Source organism: Podarcis gaigeae (assembly GCF_964106915.1).
Source record: "Podarcis gaigeae genome assembly, chromosome: 1".
NCBI lineage: Eukaryota > Metazoa > Chordata > Lepidosauria > Squamata > Lacertidae > Podarcis > Podarcis gaigeae.
The window spans coordinates 113624281-113642201 of record NC_139678.1 but is presented as its reverse complement, the minus strand read 5'-3'; the positions used below and the strand labels follow the sequence as shown (position 1 = coordinate 113642201).

At 41.3% G+C, this 17921-nt stretch overlaps 1 protein-coding gene and 2 long non-coding RNA genes across 7 annotated transcripts in view; 2 read left to right on the top strand and 1 right to left on the bottom strand.

Moving 5' to 3' along the window:
* LOC310833647 overlaps nt 1–17921 on the top strand; it is a 233022-nt gene that overhangs the window by 179914 nt on the left and 35187 nt on the right. The window lies entirely within an intron of this gene.
* The window catches only part of LOC310833958, a 110394-nt gene that overhangs the window by 60495 nt on the left and 31978 nt on the right, over nt 1–17921 (top strand). The gene's annotated exons all lie outside the window — the stretch shown is intronic.
* The window catches only part of ZNF385B (zinc finger protein 385B), a 183178-nt gene that overhangs the window by 145840 nt on the left and 19417 nt on the right, over nt 1–17921 (bottom strand). For 4 of the 5 annotated variants that reach the window (XM_083710183.1, XM_083710180.1, XM_083710178.1 and 1 more), the window contains exon 2: nt 679–981. In XM_083710183.1, coding sequence (XP_083566309.1) covers nt 679–979 — 301 coding nt within the window. In that variant the 5' untranslated portion in view covers nt 980–981. Of the gene's footprint in view, nt 1–678; nt 982–1567; nt 1632–17921 lie in introns of those variants that run through there. The other variant, XM_083710181.1, reaches the window with a different exon arrangement.

The window sequence follows — 17921 nt, the reverse complement described above, 5'->3', positions numbered from 1 at the left end:
CCCTGACCATTAGGTCCAGTCGTGGCCAACTCTGGGGTTGTGGTGCTCATCTCGCTTTATTGGCCGAGGGAGCCGGCGTACAGGTCATGTGGCCAGCATGACTAAGCCACTTCTGGCGAATCAGAACAGAGCACGGAAACACTGTTTACCTTCCCGCCGGAGTGGTACCTATTTATCTACTTGCACTTTGATGTGCTTTCGAACTGCTAGGTTGGCAGGAGCAGGGACTGAGCAACGGGAGCTCACCCCATTGCAGGGATTCAAACCGCCAACCTTGTGATCGGCAAGCCCTAGGCTCTGTGGTTTAACCCACAGTGCCACCCGCATCCCAGAGCAGGGGTACTCAACATTTTTATACCTACCGCCCACTAATGCTCTTTCTTGATGGTAAAATTTCCTTACTGCCCACCAGTGCTGCAGTAACATGAACTCCCTACCGCCATCTGGAATCCTGAAACGCTCACTAGTGGGCAGTAGGGACCAGTTTGACTACCCTTGGTCTAGAGTACAGTACAATACTCAAAGAAATAAATTAAAGCTTTCTTCCAAGGCTGGCACTACAGGGAGCAAACGAAAGGGTGGGAGGCTTAATGTCTCTGACACTTTAGATCAAACTTAAGATCTCTCTCTCTCTCTCTCTCTCTCTCTCTCTCTCTCTCATATAATGAAAAACTGTACCTGTGCTGGCACCTGCAAACAAATTGCCTGTGTTCGTGTTTGCAGGTAGCTTCCCATTATTCAGCTGTTTTACTCTTTTCAGATGAGACTTTCCATTGTAATGAACCTGAGCTTGCGCTGCTGAGTTCAACTGTATATTGCACACATCACAGAAGGAAAACAGTATCTTCTTTTTCTCTTTACTTAATTGACAGTCAGACCTGTCGTGTCTTAGTCCTTTATCTTCAAAGCCCCTCAGAAATGCAGATTGATTCATAATTCCATCTCCAAATATGTGGTCAGGACTTGCCGGGTGTTTCATACCTACACAAAAGGGAGGGGGAAAGAAAGGAACAAAGGAACGAGGTCAGAAACCAAATATAAAAGTACTTCAAGTCAGCATTTTCTTTCATAAACCTGTTTTTTTATTATGCACTATGTACTATTCTATTCCGTTCTGCTAATAATTATTATAATAAAAATATATAATATAAAAAGTAAATATAGGCAGTGCTTCTCACAGTTCTTCATAGGCTGCTGTTCCTGCAGATATACGTGACACAGGCTGTGGCTCAATGGCAAATAAAAACTGTTAGTATTCAATTATTGGGAACAATCTTCATTTTCTTGTTCCAGTAGTTATCTCTTCTTTTTAGGGAGAGTTTTTATATTTCTTCCAGAATAAAACTTCTCAATACAATATTCCCATTTCTCTCTTTCCGCCTCCCACTTTCATTTCCTCCTTTAAATTTCGGATGTGCATATAGTTGCTTAATGCAATCAGCAATCTACTAAAGCCAATGGATGAAAAAATGTTGTTCCCTTTCTCCGCTTCTTTCCTCATAACTTTATTAATCTCCCTCTGTACAAGTTCACATAATACAAAATGATCTGTAAAGTTAATAACCACCTTTAAAAAACTGCTGCTCCAGGACCAAACCACATGGTATTATATCCATGATCAGATCTCCCAACATTTACACTTTTGCTTTTCTGCAGCATGGGAGATTTTGTATTATTTTTCTGGAGTAGCAGCACTGAGGGTGGAGAGGTTGAGTTTCCGCCATCGTGTCTAAGTACTACGTGTAAATGCTGCTCAGTCACTTCAGATGGTTCAACACCCAATACAGCAACATGCGATGGAAAAAACAAAAGGGTACTACGTGCTTTCATACTGTCAAAAACCCTGAAGGTGTCAATTTATTCAATAAAACCTTATACAAGCCTGAGAAGCTCTTCATTAGGAAAACGATTTATTAAATCCATGCCCTCTCCTGTACTGGCACAAAGCATGTTACTTTCTATTGTTATGGGTAAGAATCTATTGGCAGAATGCAGGTGGAGGCGATTTTGATCAACCCACCCTCCCCTAGCAGCACTTTCTCAAATTTAGAGGGAGTGCAGGGTGTTATGGAGGGGTGCTGAACTGTGGCGGCATCATCATCATCACTATTGTGGTTGTTAGTTTCTTAGTGCTTTATCTTACCCAGGGCAACCCAAAGCAACTTACAACCAACCAACCAACCAACCAGATAAATTAAGATTATGCATATCTATTGTTTATTGTCGTGATTGAAAAGGTATGGCATTCTTAACACATACCCAAAATACATGAGTTTTGCTGTTTCACTAAAAACAGACCAAAACAAAGTGTGTCTTTCAGAATAGGCAAAACACATGAATTTTGGGCGACACATCTTTAATATTCCACCACACTCTTTTAGGACACCTGGAAACACAATTCTGACTGCATCACCCATGCACCATGTCGAAAGAGAACAAGCACAACTAGAGAACTAGAGAAGTAAAATATACTTCCTTGGGTAATAAAAATAATTTCTTAAATGAAAAACAGAACTAGAGGTGATTTTGGTGGTTTTCCAATCATCAAAGAAACTCTCTCAGGAACTCATAGAAATCTGGGTCTTAGCATCTTCCAAAAATGCTGTAAGAACTGGATTTATAATAAAGAACTGGATTTACAATAAAGTATTTCTAATCTATTCTATTTTTTCTATTTATTATTTTTATGGTGGTAGTTCTCTCTCTCCCTTTTGCTCCCAGCTTATATATGTATTTACCGTATTTTTTGCTCTATAAGACTCACTTTTTCCCTCCTAAAAAGTAAGGGGAAATGTGTGTGCGTCTTATGGAGCGAATGCAGGCTGCGCAGCTATTCCAGAAGCCAGAACAGCAATAGGGATTGCTGCTTTTGCTGTGCAGTGATCCCTCTTGCTGTTCTGGCTTCTGAGATTCAGAATATTTTTTTCTTGTTTTCCTCCTCCAAAAACTAGGTGCGTCTTGTGGTCTGGTGCGCCTTATAGAGCGAAAAATACGGTAACTTGTTGGGATCAGATCCGAGTGCTTCTGACAGAGGGTGAGTGAGGTTATATACATATTTTTACATATATAAAAGTTAAGAAGTGATGTGATAAAAAGATAGGTGAGGCAATACTTTTTTTTAAAAAAACAAAACCATTTTAACCCAGACAAAATGTTCAAAATGTTCATTCTCTTAGGTTTTTTTCGTTTGCATTTTAGTATCCCCCCCCCCAATTAAATAGAAGTACTACTTGAAGAAGAGGCAGCTTTCCACATACAATGTTGCCTTTGTCACTCTTCTGTCACTTATAAAAAGTTATAATTATAATTGCTACTTTGCACTTTTTTACTTATTTTTAGCTCTGGATATTAATTATAACCCCCAGGAGCCTGCTGAAATTGACTTCTGTGCTACAGTGCCACCTAGATGTTAATCCTTCTATGGAGAAATGACAGTATCCTATTAATATAATTTAGAATAGTCTCTGATAGTCTAATTTACATGTGGCTTGAAAATTCTATTTGGATCTAAATAGGGCCACCCCTCTAAGGAATATGAGGCAGAGTTACTAACTGGCTATGGCAGGGGAGGGGGCAATATAAGGAGGCTATATATCTATATCTATATCTATATCTATATCTATATCTATATCTATATCTATATCTATATCTATCTATATATATCTGGACCAGTTGCCATAATTTTAGGCTGGTTGATAAGAGTCTCCATCTGAGCTATTTTTATTATTTTTAAGTAAAAGTCAGCAGCAGCAGCATTTCACTTATCATGCATTATCTCTCTTACCTTGCATTTAAACACTATAGGATTACGGCAATATGCTCTATGTAGAGCTTCCCTTGTGCTTGTTCCAGAAGTATAAAGACTTTTCCCAATGACTCCTCAAAAGGAGGCAAAATCACAGAAAAAAACCATAAGGATGAGGAACCCTGGGAGCATGAGGCAGAGTTTGTTAAACTGAAGGCAAGCATATCGATTGTCACTTGCTTGCATTCAGCATATCACCTAAGGTGTGTGGATGTGTGTAAGGAAATTGAAGTCCCATGTTCTTCTTCATAGGCCATCCTGTATTCCAAACCTCCCTCCTTCCTCTCTCTGAAACGGAGGAATTAATCAGAAGTGATGGTGTACAATTCAAACGAGAAATAGTAGAGGACAGCCAGATCTTGTAGAGGCTAACCAGATGTTTGGTAGCAATATTTTTTTATTGAAAAGTTTTCAATTATAAAGAAATAAAAGTGATGCAAAGAAAAAAAGAAAAAGGCACAAAAATGTGTAGAAAGGAATATACAAACATAGGCAATACACGAAAAATGCCCTAACCCATACATTCTTATATAATTTGATATTATTATCCTAATACATACGTAAATATTAATAGCCTACTACATTTTGTATAAAGTCATTCCAAATATTGTCCTATTTATCCAAAGTTGTGAGTGCTATCATATTATCAATCCATTTATTACAGCGGGTTATATCCTTTATTCTTCATCAATAACAGTCTCTTGGCTACCATTAGAGCATGTAGAATTCATTTTTGTTGCCTTGATGTTAACTTCCATATAATAGGTACATAGTTCAGAAGAATGTTCTCCGATGAAAATTTTAGCTTTTTCTGGATGGTCATAATTATACACTCCAGCACTTTCTCCCAAGACTTAGTAAGTATAGAACTCTGTACATCTGGCAACTCTCCAGATGTTGTGTGGTTACCAGTACCTTTCCAACCATCCACTTGCCCTGCTGGTTGTACTTGATGGAAGCTGGAGTCTTAAACATCTAGAAGACCACAGGCTATCCTACCCCCGTTGCAGATGGTCTCAACTCTACAGTCCTCCAAATTCTGTGGGTGCCATACAGCTCAAATCTCATCTTTCCTCCCCCCCCCCATATTGCATTTAAATGTAGGGAGCCTCTGACTGCAATATTTTATGAATTTCACAGGGCCATATATTTCCTCATGCAAAGTTCAGGCAGGTTTTCTTGTTATCCTTGTAGCCAAGGAGAAGGACGGAGAAATGTATTTTGCACCACTATGTCATCTCTTCTGAGGGTGGGGTGACCAGAATGCGTACACGGAATTCTAAATGCAACCACGTCATCGATCTAGATACTTAATATTCTGTAATATTTACTGTTCTTAGCTGGGAGACCCAAAAATAAATATACCCGAAATGGGCTAAAAGTGTCTTCTGTTCCCGCTACAGAATGCCTTAACAGTGGGCAAAAGCATCTAACAATTTTGGAGGATGGGGTAGCCATGTGTGGAAATACACTATTATAGTTCTCCTTCAGATAAATATTTATCCTTATATTCAGTTTGTAGGAATTATATTACAGTTATAAAAGTGTGATATATGATAAAATCGGCAGGGTGTGTGTGTGTTGAGCAGGAACTTGTGGTAACTGAGTTCCCTTACCTTTTTAAAATTAAATAAAAAATTTTTTGTTGGGGTGGGGTGGGGCGGATATACACCCAATGCCTGAGCCAAAAATCCACCTATATCTGTAATCAATAAAGTTGTGGTCATTTCTAATCCAGATCATTGTCTGCTTGTGTTTATTAATTACAACTTACTTTTAGCCACCGCCTGGGGCAGCGGTGGGGGGTGGCACTGCGACTGGGCCTGCAATAAACAAACAAACATCCTGGTGAGTTTCCTCACCTCCCCCCCCCCCCCAGAAAAAACCACACTGGATATAATTATAATATGGAATGTATCCAAACCAGTTCAAAGTGTGAACCAGTTACTAAATCATTTTTTTGAAGTTAGAAATGGAAGTGCTAATGAGCTTTAATACAGGGATAGGGTGTCCTGTGACCCCAGACATTGAGAATCTTATCACTTTTCTGATGACTGCTGAAAAGCATGGAGATTATTCACATTAATTCAGCTATTGTTAGTGGTCACTGCCAATGCTGTACGGCACCATGAAGTTGTTTCATAGAAACGATGTAATTCCTAAGCAGCAGCCCTTTCCATTAACAATCTCTAAGTGCTATAAGTCACTGGAAGGCATGATATAACATTACAACTAATCAGATTAAGTACCTGCCCATCTCTATTACCAAGTAACTTTTAATTCATAAGGATAGTGGTGCCAGCAACTGTACTTAGCCACCCTCCTAAAAGCTCTGGGGTCAAACTCTCAGTGACTGACCACAGAACCATAGAGTTGGATCATCAAATCCGTGGCCTTAAAATGATGTACACATATTTAAAACATCTCCAGCAGTTGCCTGCCTAATGATAATCTTTTCCTGGAAACCACCAAGGAAAGAAATTACAAGGCATCCCTAGGCACCATGTATACTATTGCTCAGTTGTTATAATACCTATATTAAATCAGCAGCACATTTAAAATACACTTGGAGGGATTAGATGGAAGCAGGGGACATGGATATTGCTGTGTTAAAAGTCTATTAGCAAAACTGATGTTGCATCTTTTTGGACTGTATAGGGATGGCTGACACACTAAAGAAATATATCCTCCATTTGTGTTATAAGAACCTTTGTCCAGCTCAGAGATTTTATCCTCTTTGGGGTGTACTGGGCATTCGTGGGCATCCAACTTGGATTTTTGGCTCCACGGGAACAAGACTGTCCCATTCAAGTCTTTCTATCCATAGATTTCAATGTGACGTCACACAAACTCTCACTTGATTAAGTATTATATTTTTCTGACCGTCGCTTGGGTGACTGTTTCCTCTCTACTACGCATGAACCCTTTTCAAGATCCCTGGCCACTTCCTGCACCCTTGCCTACAAAGCTCTTCCCACAAAACATTTGTCAGTCATTAGTGCATCACATCCATGCATTATTTCCCTGCTGTTTCCTAAATCTATCTTGAGATAGATTGTTCCGGGGTTACCATGAACAGGTAACCATATTCTCTTGGTTCAAGTGTGTTTTCTCTAGGATAAACTCATTCCATTCGTTCAGCTATTTCACAGTTTATGTACAATGCTTTCATTATATTCATAGTTTTCTGTTCCTCCAGTTCCCCCCTCCCTGCCCCAGTTCACCATTCTCCTTGAATAATGGCACCAAGGACAAAACATTGTCCTACACATGAGGTCTTATTAGTGCTGACTACAGCAGCATAGCCTAGTTTTCAAGTCTTGGAAATACAGCTCCTGTTAACACAATGTAGAGCAGCTTTTTGTAAGGCTGCATTACACTGACAATTCCTGTACCATTTAGGTAAATGTCATCAGGAGGATTGCAACTTAGTTTGATTATGCATATGTTTCATCGGCACACACTTGTTCTTCGTCCTGTGATTTTTTTCTCTTCCTTATCTGCCCTATTGTATTGTTTTCCTTTCTCTTCTAAGCGAGGAACTTTATTTCAACTCTCAGCAGCTACAACTAATTTCTGCCTTTGCTCTTACTTCATCTAGGCAAACATACTTTCTCTTAGTGTTTGATTCCCTTTGTACTCCCCTTTTTGACTTTCCGTTCATTAAGAAGGTCCCTGACCAAATCACATCAGTTTCCGGCAGTTCTCACCATTCTTTCTCATTTTGCATGGCTGTGGCTCCTAACTATAGTAATGGCTTTCAAAAGCTGCCATCCCTATTCATACACTCCTTTTCATATAACTTAATCTTTCCATGGTACTTTGCTTAATGACACTGGGATTGTCGAAATCTGCTTTTCTAAAGTCTAATGCCCACATCTTCCCTCTTCCCTCCGGTTCTCCCACAGTCTGTCTTTTTCTGCAATCCTTTCTGCTAAGGTGCCTTTTACCTTCACCAAATCAAATCTAAAAAGCTTAGCCAGGTATACAAGGTCAAACATTCTTAAATCACTCCCCCCCCCCAACCCTATGTGGTATGGTACCACTTGCAGTTTTGCAACAGCATGAGACTTAAGAGGATTGGGGCAGGGGGGGGTACTTGGAAGGATTTTAACTCTGTAGAGCTCAGATGGTGCCATTAGAAGTTTAGCTGGTAATGGTGGGGGAAGCAGTAGCTCAGGACACAAACACAAAGCCTTGCCCAGTCCTCTTCCTCCCCCCCAAACCTTGGGACTTACGCATCAGCTGGAGTCTCCTGCCATTCTGACAGGGCACCCAACTTGCATTCCCAGCAGTAGGTGCAGGCTTCTGCACTTTACAACATTCTCTAATCCAGTTGCCCCTCACTGAGCCCTCCAGCATCAGAGGAGGCAGATAAATTATAGAGGATGTACCTGGGGGAAAGCTGCAGCTGCTGATAGTGGTGCCACATACATTTGTTCACCACAGACCACAAACATAGCCCTAAGGTGGTGACTTATTTCTCACACAACCATCCCTAGTTCTAAAACTTATGACTATGGGGAAAGGCCACAAGCTCAATGGCGAAGCATCTGATTTGCATAGAGAAGGTCTCTAGATATGGCTGGCAATGTTCCCATTGTGCAAACCTGGAGAGCTGTTGCCAGTCAGCCAGACAGAGCAATGGTCTGCCTCAAATTCCCATGTAGGGTAGAATTCAGATGTAGGGTAGTATCATGGGAGGCAATTTGTTGTTGTTGTTTTTTAAAAAGTGTGAGATGGGCCTGATGGGCAACACGGTAGATTGCTGGCTGATCCACCTTTTTCCAGTCTGTGCAACATTAATTGCTCTGCTCCCTAGCCCCATTTGGGCTAAGCGCAATCAGGCAAACACGAGTATGTTTTGGCAACTTTGTGCTTCTCTGAAGTCCCTAGCTTGGGAATGAGGAGCACTCAAAGGTGTTTCACTCATGCTTCCTCGAGTGTTATATAGTCCCTCTACAATGCTTGGAAGGAGTATGTGTCATATCTGGTACTGAGCAAACGTTACACATCTTTCCTCGTGGCCTATGTATTATTTCATGATGCATAGCTTAAAAACTGTAGAAGCATATGGTCTGAGCCATCTGGGTTACAAGTTCCACTGGGATACTGCAGTGAGCAGCATATGCTGGACACCTTGCATGCAATATCCAGCAGCGTTAACAAAAACACAAGAGGAGCTATTGTTTTAGCAAAGGCAGTGCTGATAGCCTTTCATGTGCATTTTATTTGGGGGTGGGGTGAGGAGGATGAAAGGAACCATCTTTCTACCCCAAAACTGAATGCAGAACAGTGATACACAGTGATAAGCTAAAATCTGCATTCTTTATGAAGTCATCCTTTAAGCCATACACTGACAGATTTTCATTCCATAGTAGGTTTGCCATTTCCCTCCATCTCCACAACTTTTATAAACAAGCAGCATTGCTTTCAGAATGTCATGCAAGTGGTGAAGGAGATTACCGTATTTTTTGCTCTATGACTCACTTTTTCCCTCCTAAAAAGTAAGGGGAAATGTGTGTGCGTCTTATGGAGCGAATGCAGGCTGCACAGCTATCCCAGAAGCCAGAACAGCAAGAGGGATTGCTGCTTTCACTGTGCAGTGATCGCTCTTGCTGTTCTGGCTTCTGAGATTCACATTTTTTTTTCTCTTGTTTTCCTCCTCCAAAAATTAGGTGCGCCTTATAGAGTGAAAAATACGGTACTTTATGCTTTTTCAGATGCTGCCAATGAGGGTGTTATTTGTAAACCTGGTAGCTATTATGCTTACAGAAGCTGCTCTTATAACAAGGCTTGTTAACAGGAGTTCCTTCATCAGGAAAAAATATATCTTGGCCCCTTTGAAATACCTGCTATGTCAAAATGCAGTATTTGATAATGTTGTCATATATGGGTGGGGAGAACAGATTGGGTACAGATGTAGTGTGAGCATAGGAACTCTCTTTCTCTTGCATTGGATCTTCATTTTAAAAAGGATTACAACTCAAAATAACATCCTGAGTAGTTAAACTGGGAAAATAAGCAATTAGATTTATTGACTTTTCATAGGTGATCTTCTACAAGGATTTGTCAATTGACAACAGTTTGTCAACTGCTAAAAATGCAATAATAAGGCAATTGTTTTTTAGTACAGTGGTACCTCGGGTTACATACACTTCAGGTTACATATGCTACAGGTTACAGACTCCGCTAACACAGAAATATTACCTTGGGTTAAGAACTTTGCTTCAGGATGAGAACAGAAATCGTGCTCCGGCGGTGCGGCGGCAGCGGGAGGCCCCATTAGCTAAAGTGGTGCTTCAGGTTAAGAACAGTTTCAGGTTAAGAACGGACCTCTGGAACGAATTAAGTACTTAACCCGAGGTACCACTGTATTAGGACTCTCAATTTTTATTGTTGTAAAGGACATGTGTGTGCTGCAATTTATTATACTGTTCTTATTGCACACCACTCTGGCATCTGTAAGGATAAAGGACAGTGTAGAAAAAAGCAAGCAAGCAAGCAAGCAAACAAACAAACTCTGCTACTGAAATTATGGGTTCGGATCAAGGCACCTGAGGGACTGACTCTCTCCATAGGAACTGACCTGTTCACAGAGATAATCAGAGAACCCTTTTATGGCTGCCATTCTCACCAAGATTCAGAGGTGTGGGAAGGTGCGTGTGGCCCGCCCCGGGTGTCATCCTCGAGGGGGTTGACAAAATGGCACACTGCGGGGATCGGCACTTACCGGGAGTTCTGGCCGCACTGCAGATGTGCCATTTTGTCAACCCCCTCAAGGATGACACCTGGCGCGGCTTGAAAAAGCATTGTGGGGCTTGCATCTGCCAATTGGACTCTGTGGGCAGCTCGCCCTGCCCCCGTGCATGGAACGCCATGCCGCCACTGTGCACAAATCGCCCCCCCACCGTTGCGGGTGCCAGAGCAGCTAGCTGCACCCTTGCCAAGACGATCACAGATGCAGTGACTGACAACTAGAGTTAGTGACTTTTTGGTGATGCCTTGATTATGGAGTGCTCTCTCCAGAAAGGTTCACCTGGTGCCCACTTTGTTCTCATTTTATCACCAGGCAAAGACTTAATAAATGAATGAATGAATGAATGAATGAATGAATAAATAAATAAATTCCTGAGAAGGTATAAATCTCTAAAGCAAATTTATTGGGTATTCAACATACAAGCTAGTATATATCTAAAATCTTGCTATACAGTTGATTTGTGATACTTATTTGGGCCTGAGCTTACATGACCATATGCAAGGATGATGCCAAAGGAAGGAAGAAAAAAAAATGAGAGAATGGAAAAAAGGCAAATAGTTCCTGAAAAAGCAGGTTGTTTGGAGAGTGGAGTTTTCCTTGGAACAGGGGGCAAACATGGCAGTCACAGCTGAAATGGGACAGTTGGAGAGCAAGAAGTCTAAATTCCACATGCCCAAACTTTTGTGCACACCTAAGTATTTATTTGGCTCTGGGTTTTAATGTTCTATTCAGTTTTGATATTCAATATAGAATCACTAAACTAATTGATTTTATATATGCTCTTCTTCCCTTTTGCTATTTGATATCCGAAACTCAGAAGTATTATTCAGAGACTCATTTTCAGAAAATATGAGTGTATTAATTTTTTAAAATACAGATTGTTCAGTTCCCACACTGCAAATTGTATTTTATTGTAAAGGGCAATAGACACTAAGAATTAAATAGCATAATGCTCAACAGCAGTTTTTTTAAGAGCCTCTATATTGTGAAACTTCAGTATTAATGGAATGTATATTAAGCACGTACAGAAATGAAGAATTCAAAGAGAGCAGCATCAGCTGAAGAACGGTTTAAATTACTCAATTAAAGTTCTGCATGTTTATTAAATTACTATCCCATAAACAAAACAAAAGCCTCGACCAGCTGAAGCACAAACAAAACATCTGTTAGCAACAAAAGCACCGCACAAAAACTGTAATCAAAGAATCCCAGCTCCCACTTCCACATTTTATGGCACAGGTAAAAATTAGATGTTCATCAGTAGAAACAGGTCTGGGAACTTTGTTTTCAAAACTGCAAGGGTGGCAAAGCAGGGAGGGTGTTATTTTTTGGGTAGAATATGTGAATGAGCAGGTGGTAACAAACTCTTTTTTCACTATGCGCTTCTCCCCATGATATTTCAGAAATTTCTGCCTGCTGGGCTTGCAGGACAAAGTTGCAGGAGATAACGATTAAATACTCCTTCCAAGCACCTGAAGTTTCTTCTCTATAAATTGTGCCTGCTTTTACCACCCCTCCAATGGTGATTCAGGTTCTCAAACACATCTCTGTTACTGAATATTTAGCTTTGCCTAATGTATAATATTCATCCGAGCCACATTCCCTATGAACACAATTATAATTTTAAACAAATGGGTAGCCAAGCTGGGAAGAGCAAGAAAGAAACAGCAGGGCTTTGCAACCTGCCTGGACAGAGGCTACAAGAAGTATGGAGAATGGTTCTTTCTGAGTAAGCATTACCCCAGTATACAGATCATGGTTGAGAGATGTGGCAGCCCTCTGCAGTTCTTCTTCTGCTTCTTTGTTCTTTCAGCATGATGAATAATGTTTCTATTTTTATAAAGTACATTAGTAGCCTTTGCATTTTTTTTTATTAAAAAAACTGCATACAGCCTGTGCATAAGATTATTAAATAACATTGCCACTATGCCTTTTATGAGCCAGAATTAGTTAACTTACTCATGACTTGTCTTGTAAAAGTACCAGTAAAAAACAAAAACAAAAACATGCTAAACCAATCCTACACTAATTCTCAAACAGAGGGTAATTTCCTCTCTATGCCTTGCACTCTGCCTTTAATCTCACACTACTGCAGGAAGGTTCCCATGAGGGTAAGGACATACAACTGGTTCTTGACACAGATGACTTCCAGTGGGCTCTGACTGACATCTTTAAGCAATCTCTCCTGGGCCAGTGAGATGTTATCATAATGATATCTGCTCCCTGAAACCATTTGTCCTTCAACTTTGTACCTTGTGTCAGTGCTGGAAAGCCATAGGTCGAGCATTAAAGTGTATTTGGCATCCAGGGAAGAACCTGCAATGGAAGCTGCTTGAAGAGTAGAGATCACCCTTCAACGTCTTTGACGTGATAGCATCCAAAATCAACAGGGTCTTCCACATAGGAGTAGAACTAGCAAACTCTGAAATGGTGCCAACTGCTGTAAGAGAAGCAGAAGAGCCAGAGAGCCAATTCTGCTGTTCAATATAAGTATCTATGGCACCTGTATGTAGAACTACTATTGAACAGAGAGCTACTACAGGTGCATAAACAGAAGGCACTTTGAGACAGTCCATGAATGCCTCGGGCAGAGAACAGAACCTGTTGACAAGGCTGTAAGTAGCTGGACTCAACCATTCTGTTGAATGAAGAATATTTCTTTTAAAAAATAATAAGTGAAGTGAAAGGTTTACATAGGCCCTCGGGGAAAGGCAGTCTTAAGCACTTTTGGAAGTGAAAAAAAAGCCCTTTCTAATCCCTAGGTCCACAGAAAAACTGCAAAATTTTCACAGCTTTAGAATTTTAATACTTTAAGGGGTTTTTTTTTTCATTCAGGATTTTTTTAAATGCAGCTGGACACAAAATGTACAGTTAGAAAGTTGATGATGTGCAGTTGGAAAAAGGGTTGTGTGACTAGCACCTTAAAAAGCACTTGAATGTCAGTGTCAGGGGCCGTACACACTCAAATTATATAAGGGTACATTTTGCTTAGTGTACATACTAACAAACCACATTAAAACACCTCCTTCTTTTTGGCCTACTTCGGCTACATATCTGGGAACGTAACACCAGAGGTGGAGCTAGCTACTCCAGCAGTTGAAGTGGCCCGTGGGGGTGGGGCTAGCCACCTGCAGGGGTGCCGCGTGTCCCACGGGGTGCGCTGGCGGCAGGGAGTGTCCGGGGGGCGCTGCCCATGCCGATGTCACCCTCCCTCAGGGATGGCACTCAGGGTGGGCCGCACCCACCGCACCCACCTTGCTCCACCTCTGGGTAACACTTCATCACATCCTTGCAAATACTCTTAAAGTTTGTCTGTTTTTGTGCATTAAGCCGATCTTGCACCCTATTTTCCTTCTTCTGCAGCCGATGCAGAACCGTTGGTCTGTGGTCCCACGAGTCAATGATGGCATACTAGAATGGATGTTATGATAGAGGTTTTCTGTTTACCCAGAAACGCCAGCACTATGGAGTTCGGGAGTGAGTATGCAGGCGAGGACCATAAGAGTGTTCTTGTAATTTGACAACTCTGCAAAGAATCTGTCCTTGTCCCTCAAAGCCATGGAGTGCACACTCTCAACACACTCAAGTGTTCAATATTTTATCAATGGAAACATATTTATTTATTGCTTTCTTCCAGGACTTCTACACTCGCCACTTCCCTTTCCCCCCTCCACAAACAAAAAAGCATAAAAATAAAAAGAGAATATACTAAACCATTGTAGAGGGGTGTACTCTTAATTGCCTGCATAGGCCTTGCAGATTTCAGATTAAAACTGCAGAGTGCAAGTGCCTCCCGACTTCCAGCTACTCTCTGAAGACTGGAGAAGAGACCCTCTTAAGAATATGGGGGGGGGGGGGGCAGGGGAAGGACTAGACCATGTGAAAAATGAGCGTAGTATTTTAGCTGCAGTTCATTCATTTTCAGCTTTGTATTCTTTTTATTTAAAAAGTGCACCTAGGCATTCCACTGTTGTGCCCATAACCTAGGTTTAAGGTACCATTTAGCTCCGAACTTTCATTTCTCAGCTTCTAACACTGCACCCCCCCCCCCGCACCTTCCACAAACACATTTACAGTGGTACCTCAGGTTACAGACGCTTCAGGTTACAGACTTCACTAAGCCAGAAATAGTACCTCGGGTTAAGAACTTTGCTTCAGGATGAGAACAGAAATCGCACGGCGGCGGCACAGCAGCAATGGGAGGCCCCATTAGCTAAAGTGGTGCTTCAGTTAAGAACAGTTTCAGGTTAAGAACGGACCTCCAGAACAAATTAAGTTATTAACCCAACGTACCACTGTAAAAGGGAATAGGATGTTAATCTCCAATGCTGTTGTGATGAGCAAGAGCCAGGACCCTGAAATTTAATACACCACGATCCAAGATGCCAGCATGAGAGATAACCAAGTTATATAGCCTTTGCAGACAGTGGCAAAACTGCTGCAGGGATGAAGAACAAGTTCAGAAACTTTTGCTCAGGTGACATTATGGGCACTAGCAAATAGATACCCACTCATACTGTGTAATCCCTTTTTATCTGCCTTCTAGAAAAAAAGAATCCATTCCCCACCCCCCACCCCATGTCCAGTCTGAAGAAACCGCCCAAAATCTAAAGAAACGCAGTTTTACTGCAGACTGCAAGGGGACAGGGCAGTAAGAAACTACATCTATACTGCAAGCAGCAATAACACTATTATAACATTTTTCAGAGCAGTATGGTAAGTATGTATATACACTGCTTTTCAATGCCATTCATCAGGGAACAAGCCTGATGTGTATTTTTGGTCTTTGTGGAAGCTGCCCAGAGTGGCTGGGGAAACCCAGCCAGATGGGCGGGGTACAAATAATCTATTATTATTATTATTATTGATTCTTTCATAATTATTAAATGTGTATTGAAAAAGAAGGAGTGCGAGACACAGGGAACGGGTTGATACAGTGGTACCTCGAGTTACATAAGCTTCAGGTTACATACGCTTCAGGTTACAGACTCCGCTAACCCAGAAATGGTACCTTGGGTTAAGAACTTTGCTTCAGGATGAGAACAGAAATCGTGCTCCGGTGGCGCGGCAGCAGCCCCATTAGCTAAAGTGGTGCTTCAGGTTAAGAACAGTTTCAGGTTAAGTACGGACCTCCGGAACGAATTAAGTACTTAACCCGAGGTACCACTGTACAACAAAATCCCCTCTTCTAGATTGTGCTTAGAGATATGGCCAACTCTGATCAATTTATAAACAGAAGCAAGGGCGGACCTTACTGAAGAAACAAACAAACCTGCTGAATATAAGAGCAAAGAATTATTCAAATTAACTCTCTCTTGAGACATGAACTAGGAACACAGTACAACAGTATTTGAAAAACTCAGACCGAGAGAGCAAACTCATTTGGGAACTGCAGCTGCTGTGCTTTAGGGATTTGGATTAAAATCCATCATTATCTTTCGGTTAATACTCTTTCATGGACCAATCAGTGGTCATATGGTGTTTACCAGCCCTGCACACTTAAACCCACTTGAACAGCCTTTGTGCTATAATTTGTGCCTCAATACAATCAGATTACTTCTAATCTAGATGATTTGTGTCCTTTATGGAGACAGATAAACCTTAATCCTTAGAGTCCTAAAGTACAGTTTCCAGGTTTTTTTCCATTTTATGACAGATAGCAAATACAAAAGATATATCACCATGATTATGCTGATGATGCTGTGTTTTTAAGGCCCTTCTGAATAAAGCAATGAGAGCACACACATTGCACAAAAGCTATAAGCAGTGGCAGTGCAAACAGCGGCACAGATTCCTTTTAAAGAAGTTTGCTTAATGTTGTAATCAAGCTCATTCCACACTCTGAATATTGGGAGTGCCCATTTTATAACACAGGAGTAAGGGGGGGCAGAATAGATTATCTGAGCATTTTTATACTGCTCCATGTATCAAATCAATCATATTCTCTTGCCAGTGCCCTATGACTGCCAAAATTCAAATCTCCTTAGAAGAGAGAGTATTCACTTACTGTACAGCAAAGATGAGAAATACAGTAACCATTTAAAATGTACCACAACAAAGAGTAGGTGTGGCTTTTTAATTAAAGGGTAATCCACTTAGAGGGAGAGTGATCATCTAAAATTTCATTTGGAGAGTTGGAGCCATGAAAGACTCCTCCGTCAGTAAATTAATCCAAGAAAATGAATCTGCATAACCACAGATTTGCAGCATGTTACTGCAGAGCTTAACAGACAAGCAACTACAAAGGGATGGATGCTGAGGCAGCATTTTGTAAAAACAAAGTTTTATATCAATACTCTAGAGGAAGTCCTAAATTTCTTTTTCCTTTTGACTGGGGTCAAGCCTAAGAAGAAGAAACACTGTCCCTGCGTCCTTGGTATTGAAACGTTTGCATTGGCAGAGAAGGTGCAGAGCTTGCCTTAGTCCAACAGAATTTGCCTTATTTCACAGCCCAGTTTCACAGCTTGGGCTCACATAACTCATTTCACATTACTTTGGCTGCTGTTGTTGCTGCTATGGCTCCGTGTGGGGAGAAAGCACTCTGCACATGCTCAGCAGTGCTTATCTTATCACCACTTCAGCATATGACAGCGGCATAGCGTAATGTATGAAGCAGGATTCAGCACAAAAATGCGACTAGTTCAAAATGACTTAGCTCCATGTACATGCACTCACTTAGGATGCATGCTGCTCCGTAGCAAACCAAGAGGCAAAAGACCCCACCCCATGCTGTCTTTAACTGAGCTGGACTCTGCAAAAGAACTCTTAAATCGCTGCAAGACCAGAAATGAAAGTGAGATTACAGGCTCATCCATTTTAATACAGTGTTACTTGATATACAAAAGCGGCAGTGTTCCATGTGCATGAAGTTTTCGGCTCTAAGGCAATGAATCGGAAACAAACAACAATCAAGAAGGCGCTTGAAGCTATATATACGCACATCAAACATACAGTCGCGCAGGGTCTTTGCCTGGGAAATAAGACCTTGAGTTTATAATATAATCAAGCGACAGAACAGTCTCAGCTGACACAAGCAAGGTTACAGGAAAACAGACTAGACAACTCAATAAGCTCAAAGGCTGGCATCCAGGGAGGTTAATGCATGTGCACATAGCCCTCCTGCGAAGGAGACAACAGCCTCTGGCACCTCAGAAGGTGGTGATGTGCTCCTCTTGACCCTTGGGGGAGAGGCAGCTGCCTAAAGAAGAGAGGAGATGAAAAAACCCCGAGCATGCACAAAACGCTATGAGTGACCCTGCAAATCTGAGCCCTTGTATTTTAAAGTAAGTGTGTGTGTGTGTGTGTGTGTGTAGACAGAGGCCTGAAAGGCTACAAACTGTTTTTCAGATTCCTTCT